The following is a 20600-nucleotide window of genomic DNA, read 5'->3' on the forward strand; positions in this document are numbered from 1 at the left end:
ATGTCACTTATTAGGATAAAAGCACAAGGAAAGTAATCAAGGACATATGTAACATCAGCCAATCATGCCCTATTTCAACATCCTATTCCATTCATAACAGTTCAACAATTATTTGCTTACTGATAACTTGCTTTCAGGCTGTTTGTGTTCACCATAATGGTGGTTTGCATTTATTTTGCTCTTTAGAATTGGACACTTGCTGTGCCATACATGTTTGTCAAAACTTTATATCTTCTGTCAGAAATGGCTTAGAATATCAAATAATTTCTATTTGTCAGGAACTACTAACACAACAATCAGTAACCCTTGATGTCAACAGGGCACTGAAATAAGCAATAAAACAGCAAATGCATAATAACTATTAAACATTTCACAGCAAAAAAATTTCATACGTGATACATTTAAGAAAGCTGGTGTTATTAGCTAAGCCACACTCACACACCTTTTCCTGCATAAGAATGCTTAAGGTTTTTTCTTTTGTTTCAGTTTTCTAAGAGGATGTAGCCAACAGAACTTCTCAATCTAATCTAATCTAATCTGGTGGTCTTGAAGTTATAAATGTCCAAGAAATAGAAAGTCACATTAAAACATACTTGGCCACCCATACATATTTTATTTAATAATGGATTTAAAATAAAATAATATTTTGCCACACACCATAATCATGCACTGTGTAACTGCAGACATAATTATTTAATTGTACTCAGTTGAAAAACTTTAACTGGATATGGGTTTAGTGCTGTATTCTAGTAACATTTAAAAGCTTTTGATTCAACAACTAAGATGTTAACCTCTGAATACAGTAAAGAAACAAATGTTTGATATTCTCCATATTCTCTCTCTTGTTCTCTCCTGTTTCAGATTTGGCCTGAAGTACAATAAGTTCTATACAGCAAGAAACAGTTTGCCATATAAACTATTCTACACAATTTCTTAAAATAAGACATCAGAGGAAAAAATACTTTAAAATAAAACCATTTTCACAGATTTTTCTTTCAAGTCTACATCTAAAAATTGTCTTATATACCAATTTATAAGTTATATAAATATATATCTTAACTTGTAATTATTAATTACTTAACCTATTAAGCAATTTTCTTGGTTAATAGTATTGCAACATACCTGCTGACTTGAAAAGTAAGCATGTAGGACTAGAGTTGAAAAGCCATTTGAATAGGGTTGGAAAGGTAAAGGGACAAGTCTTGATTAATGAAAAAAGCAAAGCAAGATTTTTGTAAGAATTGCTGTTCTTATTTAAAAATCTGAAGTATCTACAAAACAGTATGATATAGCTGCCATATTTTAATATAAACAAGAACTCAAGAGAATTTTTATGTAATTACAATGACAGACACTAATGAACTGACCATCAATCTACATCCATCCATGTAATATATATATGCTCTTAATATTAAATAAAATTAGGTTTCAAGCCAAAAGGACCTATTTCTGTCACAGAATAATTTCATTTAATTTATGTAAATATTTAAATTCTCACAATATGTAAATATTTTAATTCTCTCTCTTTTTTTTAAAGAAAATTGTTATTCTATAAGGTAGACAAAGAAACCAAAGGTTTTAAGAAAAATCAACCAAAATATCTTGAGTCAGGTTTATACAAAACATTGTAATTACGTATATTGCAATTATACCCTCTAGCAGGCATGGGTTTCTGTATAATTTTCACTAGGATATTAACAACATAGAAAATTCTTTGTGTACCCTTTTGCTGCATGAAAAGCATGCTAAAAATGAAAAAAAAATGTTATACTTTCTCTTATGAGTTTGAGCTAAGAGAGGTCTTTAAAACATTTAACAGGGTTTCTTAGTTTATTTCTCTAAGCCTTAGGTTCTCTTCACTAAATGAGTAGAAATCTGCCTTCCAAGGTTGTTATGAGGATTAATTAAACCAAATGATTGAACATATTTAAATGGCCCAAAGTCCAGTATATCAACAAATGGTAGTCACTAATACAGTAATTAACCAGAATATTGTACAAATCATTCATTTGTACTTTAGCTAATAAAAGAGATATGTATACATACATCTCTACTCCTAAAGCAGTTCTCAAAAATATAATCTCAAGTACTGAAAGTGTAAGGAAAAAGAACAAATTAGTATGTGGTTAAAACAAACTCAAATGGGGCTGGAAGTATAGCTTGCCTAGAATGTACAAAAAGCCCTGGGTTTGATCCCTAGGACCAGAAAACAAACACACACACACACACACACACACACACACACACACACACGATTAAAGAAAGCAATATTCTTGACAAAAGGATCAATATATATTTTTAACATAGAAATATAAATACTATTTAAATTATTGTCCCTGCCAAGACATATTAAATTGGAAAATAGTTTTCAGAGATAAGTCCAGAACACAAAGATAAAATTTGTATATTTCTTTTAGTTGGCATTCACTATATCATAATGAATTTTTGGTCTCAAATTTTATAGAGCATGAACTGTCTAAAAACAATAAAGCTTTATCAAAATGAAATTTAGAGTGATAAGAAATGTGAATATTATATAATATATTTCTCAAGGCTTGTCTTCTTTTCCAGCATCACCAGTACCCCAATGCTGAGATATAATGGCACAGCAGTAAAGAACATGAGCTCTGCAGAACTGCTTAGGTATGAATCCTGGCACCACTGTCAAGCTAATAATTTTGGCCAACCACCTTCATCTCTCTGTACTTGCTTTCCTCTTCTCAAAATGCGGGTAATAATACCTATTTTATAGGGTTTTTGGGAATCTTAAATACAATTGGCACATAGTTAAGGGTTTGGTAAGTGCTGACTGACAGACTACCACATAAAACTATAGCTCAATGGGAGCAAGGTCTTTTTCTGTTCACTACTTAGAAAAGTACATGACACAGAAAAGCTCAATGATTATTTACTTAAAAAGGGAGAAAGAAAAGCATTAAAAAGACTGAATACCTACAGGCAATCCCAATCTTACAAACGGGGGTATACTTAAAGTTCATAAGTCAATTATCTGCCATTGTTCTATTTCATTGTATTCTTACTTCTCTATTCATTTATACATCAATTCCCTTGTCCTAGCAGTGTTATCTTTAATAAACTCTATGGTTTGCTATTTAAAAAACAAATCAAATCTTTTATTGTATTACTACATAAAAGTTAATCTGTGGTTATAGTGATGTTAAAGATCTATTCTGGGGCATTCCTGTATTTCAGACTTGGCAGTTTGATGGAATTGTTAGTTTCAATAATGGCCACTGTATTTTCTTGACCAAAATCTTTATACATAGTATACACTTAAAAATGGCTGCTAAAGTGTGTGCTAAAATATATTGCTACTGTCTCTGAACAATAAGGTATTATATATTTAATACAATTACCAAACAAAGCAAAAACAGCAGCAGTAAAAAACTTATTATACTAAGAAAAGTACACAGTTATCAGATTTCTGGAGGTTCCCATGTAATATACCTCATACTACCATTTGGCCACAAGTCATCATGTGTGGAACAGGCACAATTATAAGTCAAATGGATCTAATTTTACTACTTACCTACTACAAGAACTTGGGCATGTTTTGCAACTTCTCTAATTGTCCTGTCAAATGGGCATGATATATCTGTTTCATAAATATAATATCATGAAACTTATAATTACATAAGTTTTTATATTTGTGTAAATAAATTTCATCAATTCTTACATTAACATCTCAGCAATGTCTAATCTCACAGTGTCTGTCACATAGCAGAAACTCAATAAAAAATGATGGTTTGCTATGTATGCCTTTTGGTTTGGTACAGGAGAAGCTATATCAATTATATTAAATGGGGAAAAATTAAAAATTAAATTTAGAACACATACAGAATATGTTCAAAATCTAATTAAATGTAATGTGTATTTAAATAAAAATATATTAAGTTATTTTCAAGTGGGTATCTTCACATTTTATTCTTTTTTTGGTATCTATAACATTCATAGTAAAATCCATGTCCTATTAACCCCTATACATACTGACTCCTCTATTCTCTTTATTTTTCTTATTTACTCCATCTGGCTTACCTCAGAGCTTTTGCACTTGCCATCTCCTCCCCCTGGACTAAGCTTTCATCAGATTCTCTCAAGGTGTATGAATGCACTTACTTCCTAAGGCCTTCCACAACTAAACTAAAAGAGCCTCCCCTTAACTCTGCTTTGCTTTTTATTCGTGCTAATAATTTCTGGACATTACACTTAATAATTGCTTACTGGATGCTTATTACCACATAAAACTATAGCTTTATGGGAGCAAGGGCTGTTTCTGTTCACTACTTAGAAAAGTGCATGACACAGAAAAGCTCAATGATTATTTACTTAAAACGGGAGAAAGAAAAGCATTAAAAAAGACTGAATACCTACAGGCAATCCTAATCTTACAAACAGGGATATACTTAAAGTTCATAAGTCAATAATTCCAGAACATGTTTTAAAGCAATTTTTAAAAAAATGGTGATAAAAATGGTCACAGATACCAAAGTATGTCTTACTGAAACTCTATTATTCCTACTATGATGTGAATCAAATAAGCTTTTGAGGCTGGGTCTCACAATCTTATATTTTTGATGGGAAAATGCTTTCTAGGTCATGCAATAGTTTGAGTACCATTACTAGCCTCAAATAGAGATATTCCAATTGCACAAATAAGTTTTTTTTTGTTTGTTTGTTTCTTTGTTTTTTTTGGTACTGGGGTTTGAACCCAGGGGTGCTTAACCAGAGCCACATCCCCAGCCCCTTTTTATATTTTATTTGGAGACAGGGTCTTGCTGAGTTGCTTAGCATCTTGCTAATTTGCTAAGGCTGGCTCTGAACTCACGATCCTCCTGCCTCAGCCTCCCATACCACTGGAATTACAGGCACCTGGCCTCTATAAATAATTTTCAATTTGGTCTTATTCTAGCCAACAGCTGCTCACTATGAAGAAAGATGGGAAAGAACACGGTAAGACTTAGCCTCAAAAAAACTTATTTTCAAGGAATTGCAATTTGGGAGAAGGAATGAGTAGGGAAAGACCAGGTCTTACCTCCAACCCAGTCCAGTAAAGTTGCTCTTAAATTGGGTATTCCAACCTCAGGAATGCTCAGTACAGTTTTACAGTTAGGAAAAAACATACCATCATAAACACCTATATGTGAGAGTTGAAAAGACGTTAAATATCTGCCTAGGCATCTTTTGTTTCTGAATTTGGTATATTCCAATTCATTAAAATCATAAAATTCTAGAATTTGAGGGTGTAGCTCAATGGCAGCACACTTGCCTAGCATGCACAAGGCCTGGTTTTTATTTCCAACATTACAAGTAAAAAACAAAATAACCCCCCACCCACAAATTTCCAGCACTGGAAGGGAACATTTGGGATGATCTTTAATTCTTTTACTTTCATCACCAACACACACGTACATATATTCAAACAACAGAGAAAAATGTAAGATATGGATCACAATGAAACTATTTAAAAAGGCTTTTTAAAGAACTAACTTAAAAAATGATGCTCCTGTGATAATTAACAAATAATTTACACTAATGGAAGCCATGGGGTGTAAAATAATCTAAGCTGCATATGGTGAAATTACATTGGAGTAGATGGTAGGACCATAGGATCTTATAGGAGATGGCAGCAATTTTATTCTGTGTTGTGTGTGTATATATGATACATTTTGTTCCATAATCCAAATAACAGAAAGAAAAACCAAGGGAGTACACTCAGAAAATGCATTCCAAAGGCCAAATACATTCTTTCTCTGTTACTGAGTTCTTTTTTAGCTATGATAATTAAATTTGGGAAATATTATTTATTTAGAACACATTTTATGTGCACAATATGGATGAACTACTTTCTATGTGAGAGGTTAAGCCATTTATTTAAAGTCAAAGAACTAGTGAGCAGCAAATAAAGATCACTGCCCTAGTATTTCAAATTTTAATATAATGTTCAAAGTAAACCAAAAGTTCCTAAAAATATCTATTCCCAAATTTACAAATAGAACATATTATCAAAGTTTCTCAAGAGTTCTTTTTTTCTTGCAGAAACAATGTTGTTAAGGGTATCCAGCATTTCAGTCTAGTCTTCAAAAGTCTACTTAATCATCCACCAGGTGAACTACATACAACATTAACTCCAAAGGTAGGTTTTGTGACAGGGGAACATGAATGAAGTACAGGAGAAAAGAGTAGAAAAAAACAATGCAACTCTCTTGTCCTGCACAAGCAGGATATTTAAACAAAACACTGAAGTCGCCCAAATTAGTGCCCTCTTCCTCTTCTATAATATCCCAGGCAAATCCATTTTTCGGATTCTGCTCTCTGTCTTAAGGATCCATTCTAAATCCCTCAAAAGGCCCTATTCCCTACAGTCCTACGATTTCTGAGCTTCAAAATTCTCACTTCTACCCACTGCTGGTCAAAATGCTCACTCTTGAGTGTAGCTCATCCTAACTCATTGTTTTGGAAATGAGATCTGAACCAGAGGTCCTTAATCTCTGGAGCAGAAAGAAGTATGTCCTTCAATTATTCACCAAATTGACTAGGGTTAGGGAGTCAGGGGAATTCTCTGTATACAGAAATCATTTGTAATTTGAAAAACATTGTGTAGTTATAAACCAAACTGTCTTTCACTTCCTAGATATTAGGAATATATGCATATATGGGGAATACTTGTTTCAGTTTTACATGTCAAATGCTAGGATATAACATTTTCAAAAAAAGCTTAAATATTTTAATCTCTTAGGGCTAGAAAAAAATAAAACTTTTTCTGTTAATGTGGAGCACACTTTATAAAAGATGAAAGTCCTGACATATTTGATAGATCATACCACTCACAAATCACTAAGTCAGCAAATAATGCTAATGAAGATTACAAGCATACTCCCAAATGTATCATTCTCTTAAATTCTTGCAAATAGAAATTAATGGCTATGAATAGTAGTGGGCAAGTCCAAACAAGCCAGAGAAAATCCCTAATACAAATACATTGTGGGTCAATAGCATAATGTTCATATAAAAAGATAAACTTTCTTCTATGATTATCTTTGTCACAGTATGAAGTCAAAAGTACACTAGCAATTAGTACCTCTTGACAAGTACATGAAATTGCTGAGTAACCAAAACCATTTCGTATAAACCAAACAAATTCACAAATATTATTACATGTAAAATATATTAAGTGCAAAAGCACATTTGTAAAAAAGACTTCAAGAAAATAGGAAAACATTAGTCTATTCCATGATCTTCCCCCTAACTAGGTATATAATTTATAGCATCCCCACACTATTTTTAGTTGTGTACAAATTATATGAAAAACTACCCAGACATACAGGTGTGTGTGTATTGGAGGGAACTGAATTATCGTATAAGAATTAATAATAAAACGTTTTTGTATTTAAAATTCACTTTGTGAACTTGACACTCACCCTTGATCATACAACAGCTTAAAAGACTCCAAGTATCTGTCTACCTGAATCAATTTCATCACTTAGAATAACTCATATAATATTAACCAAAAGAAAATATTAAGTGACTCCAAGTCCACCAGGGTATATACAAATGTGTTTATAATGCACACACATGCATGTGCACAGATACACACACAATCTGAGTAAGTCTGAATGTCTTAAATTTTATTTATATTTTCCAGGTGAACATGAGTATGCAGTATACATAAATAATAAAGCCTAAGTCCTTTACCAACAATTTAAAGAAAGATGGGGACAAGAGAATACAAAAATGAAACATAATTGGTAGCTATTAGGTATAAAACATATCTAAAGTTAGTTTGTTCTGATTTCATAATTGGATAGCATACACTACTAACAGAGCAGCAAAGGTGCAAAGACTGAAATTTAAACCCTTAATTAAGCAATGGTGTGACAGTTCAAATGTCCTGTACCTGCTTGACACCATGACTTAGTAGGCAATCTCAAATGAAAATACTGCATATAGTATAATCTTGGTTATAAGTAACAACTGATAATGTTTAGAAAATGAAAACCTCAAATGTTCAGCATTCATTAGCACTCACCCAAACAACAAAAACTCCAATATAGTTTTATTTAATTTATTTGAGAAACAGCTATTAAAAAAAAAGTTTCTGTAGATTCTCTCATCTTCATTGTAAAATGACTGCAACCAACCTGGCTGACACATTAGCATCACTTCAGGGGCTAGGTCTTAATCATAAATCTTCAAAATAATGAATTCAACACTGTTAAAACTAGTGAGTAGATGCCTGGACCCATTCCAGTTTTTGTCTTGCAAAAGGTCAACATTATCTACTCAATAACAATAGCTTTCAGACAGTTTCCTTTTCTCTAGAATTGAAAAATAACATGTTTCCATTTAAAATAAAATTTAACTAATACTTTAAATATTCATTACTTCTGAAATGGTGACCTGCTAACATGAAGATAGTTTTAGTTTTTTTTCTTCTTGTAGGAAAAGTCACAAACCTCTCCTCCTCTTTTCTGTTTAAAGTAAGTTTTCTAGATCTAAACAACTCATGAACATACTGCTGCTTCCTGTATCAGTCTTAATTTGTTACAGTAACATTACAAGTTAACCTTAAAAAAAAGAAACTTTTTCTTTTGCTAAAGGAGCAACTAATACAAATGGAGCTTATATATAAACATTAGCAAAAAACAAGATGCTAACACAATTAAGTGGATTTAGTAGTTAAAATGAGTTTTAACTATTTACATCTGCTTGCAGTGTTATAAATGATGAAAACCTAGTGTTCATATCCTTAATAATAAAAATTTATTCTGTAATTTAATACAAAGGCTATGTTGCATAAACAGAGGATTTAAAGCTGTAGCAGAATGGCTGAATGAAAGGAAAATGGCAATCTTTCTGGCTCCAGTAGATGCCATTCCCTATCACACAATGTTTCCCACTCATAAATACATGACAAATACTTCCTCAATCATTTTTTACGAGCAGGGATGCACAGGGGGTAGTCAATGGCTAGCTTGAGGGAAAATAGGAACAGCAGGCGGCAGAAACTGTACAGAAAATGGCTATGTGGTAAATTCTCTTCTGGAACATCACTCAGTTACCCAGTCTTTGATCTTTCAGTTACAATTACACTAACTTCCACAAGATCTGGATCCACCCCCCCATACACATACCCCAGCCTCAAACCAGATCATTAGTTACACATAAAACCTACTAAAATTTTGTTTTATAAAATATGATCATTCATACTACATTGATACAAATTAAAATTTGTTATTTAGACAAGAGCTTACTTTCGATTGGCTATAACCATATCATCATCACAACTGGCCTCACAAAAAACATGGGGTGTCTGGCGACAGCTAAATCACAGACTGGCGTCTCCTAAGCAGTCTGTCTACTATTAGGGTCTGGGAAATGGTATTTACTATACAATTAGAGCCATGGAGTTCTACCTGTAATCATCCAAATACAGGTGTGAGAAGCCCCTTTGGGCAAGGAAACTGACTCATCCCTTTTCATGTAAACTTTGATGTCTGTATTGTTTCACTCAGCCTCAGGAAACCTTACCATTCATACTACCATAAGAAGATTTATTAACTGAGGTCAAATAATAAATTTAAAAATTCCTTCCTAAAGGTAACAATTTTTAACACATTAATCATCAAATTTATAAGAACTGAAACAAGAAAGAACTGATTATTTTAAAGTTAACTACTTGCTGGAGGACACTGACCAGTCTGAACAACATTTTTATGTTAAATTTATATTTACTAGAACAGTACCAATAAAAAGGTTAAATTCAGCTTCCTATCAGGAAAACAAAATGTCTTATAGTAATATCAACAGGGCATTTTTAGTTGCGGTAATTTCACAGAATTTATTCTAATGATTTATTGGAGTTAACCATCTGACATTAATTATTGTTTTGGCTTCTAGTCTATGAATGTTTATTTTTCAGTTTAAAGCCTTCTCACTCTTTGATATCATATGGAAATGAGAATTTTTAATGGAAAATTGAAACCATGTGCATCTAAGTACTTAATGAAGTACAGGGAGAAACCGACAATATATTTTAAGAGAATTCAGATATTTTGCTTTGGATAGTTTGATTTATTTTTATGACTCAGTAGTATAAAATATGAGGGTCCAGTGAGACAAGTCAAAATGAATCCTATGTCAAATGTGTACATACGATTTTTTTGTGTGTGTTTCTAAGAAAGACAAATTTTGTACATTTTGATTACGTGTCAAAAATGACAATATATGAACAGTTTTTATCTCGGAACATTTTTAAAGTATTTGAATCAGATAACTGCCCCCCCCAATTTATTTTAAAGCATTCAATCTGTACTTTAAAATGTATGTCCAGCTACAAAACCAAGAGGATATTTTATAGTCACTTAAAATATCAACACAGGTAGGAATTCCTAGCTTCAAGTCTCATTGTTCCGAAAGCATTTATTTTCATTTTACAATGGGAAAAAACGATAATGCCCAATGAACTTAAATTTGCTAAGTAAATATGTATGATCCAAAATTACCTAATTCTAATTCAGTTTTTTTTTTTTTTTTTTTTTAAGTTCACTCAGTATAAGTCAGTTAGGAAACTCAATTCTGAATTTAACACCAGGCAAAGCTTTCATGTCCACTTTGAACTTTTATGTAAGGAAAAACATATTAAAATCAAATACAGTGATATATGTATATGTATTTGTATGTGTATGGATAAGTATCTGGGTATATCTGGAGAGGAAAAACTTACCATTTGTTTTTCTTTCTAATGTAGTCTTTTTCAGAGAGATTAACCAAGTAGACCATTGGTTTTGAAGTCAAAAATAAGTGTTTATTCAACACTTCAATCTAAAGTTGGAGACAGAGAAAGAACTCTTTAAAAAAGTTGGGTAAATATGAGAAAATCACTGATAATTTGAAAGTACACTTTCTTTAAAACAAGTAGGCATTTTCATTTTTATAATTCCTATTTCCAAAAGATTAGTTGTTGTTATGAAATATCAAGAGTGAGGAAATGAGGAAAGAGTGAGGAATAAAGAAAGGGAAAAATTAACGAAGCTGGGAATAAGCAATGACTGTCAGATATAAAAGTTTAACTTATTATATACATATAATAAGTATAAAATAATGACAACTCTGATTTGTTCCCTAAGAAATCAAAGGCAGTAACAGCGTATTTATAACTTACCTCTTTGTCATTCCAATCGTGATAGAAGCGAACAGGTTTCTTTTGATCCATAACCCAGGATTTGACTTTGCACATTATGTCCTATACATGATTGAGAAAAAAGCAAATACAGAATAAATACTAAGCATTTAGATATTAAATATTAAAAGTTTTCAAATCTTCAAAGAGAAAAAATAATTTTAATGAAAGGGTAATTAAGCCACATAGTGATTTTCAGTATCTCATTAAAAAAACAGCACTGAAACATTGCAGAATTAAAATTTTAATGTACCAAAATGAAGATGTTAGCAAATCAGTAATAGTCTGAAAAATTTAAGACAACTCAATCACATCATAGAATATAAGAGTTAAAAATGTTTCCACATTACCTAGTGATGACACATGCAAGACAAACATGCCATTAGGAAATGGGGGCAGAGGGTATACTGGAGAGAGACTAAATCACATTTTTTCCTTAAGATGAAAAATAAGCAAAATAAATGAAATTGAGCCTATTGATGATCTCCCCTCCAAAATATTAAATCAACTGACCAAAATCCTTTTCCTTCTGAATTAATTTTTGCCCACACCTTCTCCTTGCCCACTTTTTCTGCCGCTCCCCCACCCCAACCTGCCAAAGCCTCCATTACACAATGGCAAGAGCCCTGCACTGGTGACCTCCAACCAGCTGCATTCACTTTCAGAACATCTCTCTCTGCTGGAAATCTAAAGGCCTTTTAGTTAGCAAGCTAGTGTGCATTCAGAAGGAGTAACTGCAGGAAGAGCCCAATGTGCTTTGTTTCTCTGGCCTTTCTTCACAGAAAGATTAATCATCTGTGAAATGGAAACGGCAAACAGCAAGTGACACAAACTGAACCCTTCAAGCCTTTCCTCATCAGTTTTGTGGTTCTGAATCTAAAAGCTGCGTGTGGCAAGGTTCTCCTTACAGGCAGGTGTTAATAAAAGGCTCTCAGGTCTGAAAGGTCAAACTTGGCTCTCCCAGAAGAAGCACATTTGAGAGTCCTGTGGGGCTTTTTTGTTGTTGTTGGTTTTGTTTTGTTTTGTTTTTCTGTTAAAGATAATTTATGGATATGTTTTAAATATGCATTTCTCAAAATGTACTGTAACACAATTAATATTAACAGATTTCTCAGATTTTCATTCATGTGTTTTACTCATCCATAATCAATTATTCTCTCCTAAATGTCTACTTATATAAATTATCTCAATATTTAGTATACCTTCCTTCCAAATCTTGCTGTTACCAACAGGAAAAATAAGGAAAAAAACCTATATCCTTAGATCCTGATTTGAAACCCTCCAGGAAAAGGACTTCCCACAGATTTTAACAAGGAAGGGGCAAGCTGAAAACTTTTAATGAAATCTAACATGTTCTGCTTAAGAATAATCACTTTTACTCTTCTATAACTGAATTTCACTCATAAATGTTTAAAAGTGGCTAATGTAACACCATTTCCTACAAGGAGAAGATCAAAGTGCTATATTACAAATGCATTATGATTAAAAAAGCCCTGTGCAGCCTTGCTATTAACTGTTCTTTAAACCCTAAAAGGCTTCCCATAGATCTCACTTGGCATTGCATATACAACCTTTGACAAGTAATGTAGACCATTTTTATTCATTGCCTAAAATTGTAGGCAATTATGTGCGTCACACTGGCCACCTGCAAATTCTGAATGCCTGCTCCAGTTGTCAGTGCAAAAAACTAATGTCGGAGGGGATTAATCTAGGGGGAGAGAGTCCTCTTTAATGGCTCCAGCAGGTGAAATGGCCCAGCTGGTTACTATGATGAGTGGCCAGAACAGCTTATGTAGAGACACGCAACAAGATTATACAAAAGAAGGAGAAAACAGTGGTACCATCTTATATTTAGTTCCATTAGTTTTTTTCAATTAAAGAAAGAAAATTCTTAAAATAGACAAAAGAAAGTCAATACAAAAATAAGGAAGGGAATTAAATTTTAATCATAAAAAATGTGTAAAATACAATTGTAACTTTAAACATTTTTACAAAACTAATGGCTTTAATAAGCACTGAATCACTTGTGAAGGAATTTGAGTGTATCTCTTTCATTTTAAATTAACTAGATCACTACTTCAAACATATTACCACAATAGCATTTTGGCACAAGTTTTTTTTTTTTTTAATTTTGTTTTTCTCCTCTATTTCATACCAACATATTATATTACAAATTTGGGAGGCCCCAATTTTGATCAATTTATACTTAGAAGTTCTCAAATAGTATATTCCTTAAAGTCACATTCAAATATTTTTAGAAAAATTTACAAATTATAACCGAGTTTTGGAAAAGTTGGAAGTAAAATATTTGGCACCAAGTGCTCTCTTAATTATTCCCTCAAAATATTTAACAACCAAGAAAAGACACCTTAGATTTACTAAATGATGCCAGTTTTACCTAAAACAGAAGAAGACTGAAACCAGATGAGATTATTGTATATAAATGATCAGTTACATGGTAAAGTTTCAGTGTGTTCTTTTCTTACATAAAAGTAAAAATTAATTTTAATTTTAGCAAAATTTTAAAAGATATTATATTCCCTACCCGAAAAACTCATAAACAGATGAAGTATTTGCACTTGTTTGGATGTAATGCTTAATTGACTAAATTTTTTTTACTACTCATGTTTGTATGTATAAGCAAATATATTCATAATGATGGCTAGAACAATAAAAGGTTCCAGTTAATTGAATTTCATTAACTGAAAACTAATACACACATTACCTGTTTTTAGAATATAATAAAATGTATAATAATATAAATTAGAATATAATAAAAATATAAATAACACTTTAATCTTTGATGCATTTAGAGGTTACTTTGGGATTTCCTATTTCTTTACTATTATTACGTAGAAATACAGATGTATTAGAACTAAATTGAACTGTTTTGGTAACTAACAAATTCCTCATTTTGAAAATAAGTTCTAAATAAATATTATGGAGATGAACTTTTGGGGTAGACTAAAGTTTTATGAGTGTACTAATTCAAGAGATAATTCAATAATTCAAGAGGTAATGCTTAAATGTCAGAATAAATTCTATAGGTTTACCTCTTACTAGGTCTATGACCTACTCCACTGAAAAAATGCAAATGGTATCTACTTCTTGGGGCTGTTGTACAGATCAAAACAGATAAAGCATATCAAGTGTTTAGCACAGTTCTCAGCACAGGGTAATAAATGTGATGTTAGCATTGTTGAAAGATTAAATATCAATGGTCTACAAAATGGCAATATATTCTCTTGGATGCTCCTTTACAGCACTTATACATCTTCTCCGATATGTACAATTGCTCATTAGTCCTTCTCTACTGTTATGGTTTGGATGAGGTATCCCCCAAAGTTCACGTGTGAGATGATGCAAGAAGGTTTGGAGGAGAAATGATTGGGTTTTGAGAGTCTTAACCTAATCGCTGAATTAATTGGAGGCAGGTGGGGTGTGGCTATGGGGGATACATTTTTTATCTAGAGAATGGAGTCTCTCTCTGCTTCATGATGATGTGAGCTGCTTCCCTCTGCCACACTCTTCCGCCATGATGTCCTGCCTCACCTCAAGCCCTAAGAAATGGAGCTGACCTTCTAGAGACTAAGACCTCTGAAACTGTGAGCATTCAAATAAACTCTACTCTACAGGTATGCTGGTTGGGTCATTTAGTCACAGCAGCAAAAGAGGGGTCATTGCTATGACTAACCTGACCATGTGGTTCAAAAGTTTTTTGTTTTTTTGGAATTGGTGGGAGAAATTTTGAGATGTACAGCAGTGAAATCTGGAAATGCTTTAGATTGCTGTAAGCAGAGATTAACAGCTGATTCTGGTGGGAGCTCAGAAGACCAGAATGGCGATAGGATAGTAATCAGTGAAGATCTGGCTCAAACGGGTTCAGAAAAGGAGGACTACATTGGAATTTGGAGTAGAGGCTGTTAGGTCAGAATTTGGGTGACTATATGAGGGAGAGCAGAGCAACTAAGGCAGAGGACAGTGTACCATATGGCGACTAATCAAACAGGGGCAGGAAAACTCCACTGACCCTTACCTCCACTCAGCAGGATCCCCGCCCATTGGGGCCTATAAAGACCCTGGGCAGCTGGGGCCACAAGCGATTTTCTCTGGCTCCCTACCCTGACCTGTGTGTGTGTGTGTGTGTGTGTGTGTGTGTGTGTGTGTGTGTGTGTGTGTGGCGGGGAGTTGGGAATTTCGCCTGAGAGCCAAATTCCAATAAAGCTTGCTTCCACCACTTTCTGTCCCATTTTATTTGGCCACTAGCCATGCCCCCGAGCTTACAGAGGCCATCCATGTTATGTTCTGGCTGAGAAGTTGTCTGAATTTTGCCTGTGTCCTAAGACTTTCTTTGAGGCTGATTTTAGAAGCGATGGACTTCTTACTCTGGTGAAAGAAATGTCTAGGCAGCATAGCATTCAGGCAGTAGCATGGGTATTGCTGGCAGCTTTTAGCCAAATTTATTGTGATAATCAGGAGCAGAAGGCAAAGAAGAAAGATTTTAAAAACGTGGATTTGAAAGGTAGGAGTAAAACTAGGGCTAAGGAAGTTGCAGTTGTTAAAGACTTTACAGCCACTAAAGGAATGATAAAGACTCTGCCTACAGACAATGAGAAAGATAGCTTGAGGGTATCTCAGGAGCTGGCAAGACCACACCCATCTCAAGTTCAAGGGAGTAAAGGTGAAAATTCTCTCAAGACCAGTGAGGCAGCTTCCTAGCACAAAGGGGCCGAGGAAGTTTTTTCAATATGCTCAGCCACCCATACCTTCAGACTCTGCTGCAGCAAGGGTTCTATGCAACTGTTCAAGATGGTGGCAGATCTTAGGATGAACCACGTTGTGCTGGTTCTGTAGGAATGCAGGATGTTAGAATCTGAGGATCATGAAGGTTTCTACCAGATTTCAAAGGAAGGCCTTGGAGGCCAGGCAAAGGGCAGCAGTGTCTGGGTTCCTGCAGGTACCCCCTGAGAAGTCAAAGTGTGAAGATTTGAGGAGAAAGCTAAAGTTGCAGTGGAAAACCCCAAGATTTAGAAATGCCAGCAATGTGGGACATTGTCTTAGGAAAGTTGCAGGAATCACGCAGAGACAAGTCAACAGGAAGGCCACTTGGGCTGTAAACAAGGTCACAGGGGTGGAGCTACACAAGTCCTTTGGAGATAATATCACAATGCCAAATGCTGAACATGGAGCTATAGGACCTGTTTGTCCAGCTGGATTTCAGTCTTGCTTGGGTCCCTTCTTTCTTTGCCCCTATTATGTAAATGGGAATGTTTACTCCATTCCTTTATATGTCAGATATTTGTAAATTGCTTTTACTTTTACAGGGGCTCACAATACAAGATTGCCTTGAGCCTTGTAGAAGACTTTGTACTTGAACTTTTAGCAATCTTGGAATTGTTGAGACTGTGTGGGGACTTGGGGAAATGGACTAAATGTATTTTCTTTGTGAGATGGTTGTGAGCTTTTGGGGGCCAGAGGCAGAATGTTATGGCTTGGATGTGAAGTGTCCCCCAGAAACTCATATGTGAGACAATGCAGGAAGGTTCAGAGGAGAAATGATTGGGTTTTAAGAGTCTTAACCCAATCAGTGAATTAATCCCTGATGAGATTTGAAGTGGCAGGGTGTAGCTGGAGGAGGTGGGAATTAGGGCATGGCTATGGGGTATATATTTTGTATCTGAAGAGTGGTGTGAGCTGCTTCCCTCTGCCACCCTCTCCTGCCATGATGTTCAGCCTCACCTCAAACCCTGAGGAACAGAGCTGGCCTTCTACGAAACCATGAGCCTCAAATAAACTTTTCCTCCTTTAAAATTGTTCTGGTCAGATCTTTTAGACACAGCACTGAAAAAGCTGACTAAAACAGTTACTAACAATACTGGCTTTCTTGGTGAATCTCACATCAGGCTTCTGACCTTAAAATTCTATAAGAATTGGTTTTTGATTAACAAAAATCTTTTAAATGCCAAAAAAACCCCCTTACTTTATTACTTATTACTTTGAATACCTTGTTCTTCTGCTCTGATTCTTCTTACCTGTAACCTTACACTTTTAATTGTAGAAATGCTCTATGTCCTAGATGTATTTTATTATTGTTCTTAATAGTAGCTGCAATGTGTTTAGACTCAGTATGTGCAAATTGCTTAAATTCAATAGCTAGTAGGTAGTAAAGTTGAGATTTAAGTGTAAGTCTAAGTGACTAGAAAGTTCATATTCTAATACCCTGGGCCTGTCTTCCTTACTGCTTTTCTTCCTTGTTTAGCCTACACATCTCAATGATAATTTATTCAAAAGTTCTCATTTTTACTTAGGATACCAGGGAGATTAAAATATTCTTATTTTTCATATGGGCATAATATCTGATCATCAGTCCATATATTACAAATTGGTAGTATTTCTCTTTTCGTATACAATATAAGAATCTAGTCAATTGTTTAATAGACTTTTCTGGGCTACTTACTAGACTTTATTTTGGGTATACTTCTGTTTTCTCATAGCAAGAATTATTAACCTATGACCCATAAACAGATTTCAGGGGGTCCCTAATGCCTGGAAATTGTATATAAATATGTAAATTTCTATGTTTATGTGCTCTTGAGGAAAGATGGCACATATTTTCCAAATACTTTACTTTTGTTTTGTTTCTGGGATTGAACTCAGGGGCACTTAACCACTGCACCACATCCCCTAGTCTTTCTTGTTTTTGGTGTTTTATTTAGAAACAGGGTCTCACAGAGTTGCTTAGCACCTTGCTAAGTTGCTGAGGCTGGCTTTGAACTTGAGATGCTCTTGTCTCAGCCTCCCAAACTGCTGGGATTACAGACATGCACCACCGTGCCTAGCACTCCTAGTCCTTTTTAATTTTTGAGACATGATCTCATTAGGTTGCTTATGGGCTTGCTAAGTTGCTGAATATGTCCTCAAACTTGCCATCCTCCTGCCTCCATCTCTGAGTTGCTGGGAGTTTATGTGTACATGGTGTAGTATAGGCGTACATACCACCATGTCCAGGGAAAAGCTTTTCAGAGAGATGCATGATCCCAAAATTCAAGAAGCATGATTGTTAGTAACTCTGTTGCAATACTCATATGACTTACAATAGTTAAGTAAGTGAATGTTTTAGTTCCATACACTCCCAGACAAGAAGTTGAGACACTGACCCTAAATTAGCTTCACCAGACCCTGCACTGAAAACTTATTTATTCTGATTAATTTTGTACTGATGAAAATTCTACCCATTATAATGTTTGTTTAATGCAATTCCAGTTAAAATCATAACATGTTGAAGAATATTATGAATTAAATATATTATTATTTTAAAAAAATTAATTGCTTTTGCTTGAGGATAAAATGTTTAGAGAGAAAAATATGTGAATTATCCTATTATATTTAGAATAAACCATAAGACTACAGTAATTAGAATAGTGTGACATAACAGAAGAAGAAAAGATACAATCTAAAATGGCACTAATTGGAGATTTGATAATAAATCATGGAACAATGATACAATGGAACGCTTTGTATTTATTAAGACAAAACATATCTAAATGTACATTTGTATAGGAAAATGTCCAAAATACATTGGTAAATAAAAAGGACAGGTTCAGAATGATAGAATAAGATTAAGAATATGATTTTAGCACCAGATTTGAATTTAAATCTTGACTATCACTTTTTTGGTGGCTCTGTAACTTTGAGAAAGTTACCTAACCTCTCTTAAGTTTATTTCTGTAAAACTGGGATAATAACTTGAACACAAGGTGATCACAAGGATAAATAAGAAAATAAATATAAAACAACTGTCACAGTTCTAGGCACAAAGTAAATATTAATATTGCCAAACCTGACACCCTAATATCTGATGCTGATAACCCAATGAGATGATTTGTGCTGGTTAGGTGGCTTTAATACAGCCACTGATGTACTCAGACCAAAAGAAACAGGACAAGACTTCCAGCTCAAAGTAGTCTAGATAGAAGTCTACTAATACATCTTCTTTCAACTCCTCCAGTTACCTCTAATTACCATATTGAGGAAAACTTGAATTAGGCTTTCCCTCATAAAACAGACCTCTATTATATATTCTAATAGACAATAACACACATATACTATTTGAGTTGTGGTAAAGGTGGTATTGAAGAATAATAGAGAAATGAATTTCATTTTTAAGAACTAGTGTTATCCCATCATTGTGCACAACTTTAAAGCACCAATAAAAAAATAAAAAACAAAACAAAGAAGTATTGGGTCAGCCAGTATCTTTATAGGGAAGAAAAAATCCTTACCCACCTTCTACTATATACAAAGTGTAAAGTTTTTATACAGTAAAAAGTGATGCTTTTTCAGAATAAAACATCTATAAGGTAATATAGACTATTATGACCTTGGAATTGACAAGTATTTTTTTTTCCTGACAGTTTGGGAGTGTAACTATGTTTTCTGTTTGTTTGTTCTTTTCAGATATACATGACAGTAGAGTATATTTTGACATATTATACATACATGGACCAAAACTCATTCTAAATAAGATCCCATTCTTGTGGTTGTACATGATGTGAAGTTTCACCGATGATGTATTCATATGTGAACATAGAAAAGTTATGTCTGATTCATTCTACTGTCTTTCCTATTGACAAGTATTTTTTAAAGGGAACACAAAAAAGAAGTAACAATAAAGGAGATTATTTTAAAATTGAACTATGTTAAAATAAGAGCACTTCTGTAAAACAAAATCGAAGTAGGAAAATAAAAGTCCAAACTGAGACAATTGATAGAGCAGAAGATAATCAATGGTCTGCAGGCAAACTTAAGAAGAAGAAATACTTTAGTATAACATACAATCAGTAAAACATAGGAGTATAGCTCAACGAACTATATGGAATGAACACTTGCCTATAATTACAACCCTGATCAACAATTACCAGCAGTGTAGTCACAATGGTTTACTTTTCTCCAAAGATAATCACTATTCTGGTTTCTTTGCCTAACTAATTAATTTATTACTGAAATATTTAGAAATGGGTTCATACAATATATGCAGTATGTTGTGCCTGGCTTCTTTCGCTCAGTGTTGCTTGTGAAATTGATCCATGTTGTTGTCCATAGCTCTAGGGTTTTTCTCTGCTGTATAATATCATTGTAGGAATATTCAATGTATCCATTCTATTGTTGAAGCGTAGCCAAGTTGTTTATATTTTTAGGCTATTTAGAATAAAGCTGCTGAAACATTCTTATACACGCATTCTGTTAAATACATGCAACCATTTCCCTTGAAATGGCATATACATAAGACTGGAACTGCTCAGTCATAGGTCATATATTCATGCAAACTTAGTATATGTTGCTAGTCAGTTTTCAAAAGCAGATGTACTGATTTATACTTCTGTCAGTCCCAGATGCAAAT

The 20600-nt window shown here is 33.8% G+C and overlaps 1 protein-coding gene across 1 annotated transcript in view; it reads right to left on the bottom strand.

Annotated features, from left to right (window-relative positions):
• The window catches only part of Ola1 (Obg like ATPase 1), a 166709-nt gene that overhangs the window by 32286 nt on the left and 113823 nt on the right, over positions 1–20600 (bottom strand). Inside the window, exons 6-7 of the mRNA XM_047545810.1 lie at positions 11183–11263; positions 10745–10842 (exon numbers count right to left, since the gene is read on the bottom strand). Coding sequence (XP_047401766.1) covers positions 10745–10842; positions 11183–11263 — 179 coding nt within the window. The remainder of the gene's footprint in view (positions 1–10744; positions 10843–11182; positions 11264–20600) is intronic.

This window comes from Sciurus carolinensis, chromosome 3 (genome assembly GCF_902686445.1).
Source record: "Sciurus carolinensis chromosome 3, mSciCar1.2, whole genome shotgun sequence".
Taxonomy (NCBI): domain Eukaryota; kingdom Metazoa; phylum Chordata; class Mammalia; order Rodentia; family Sciuridae; genus Sciurus; species Sciurus carolinensis.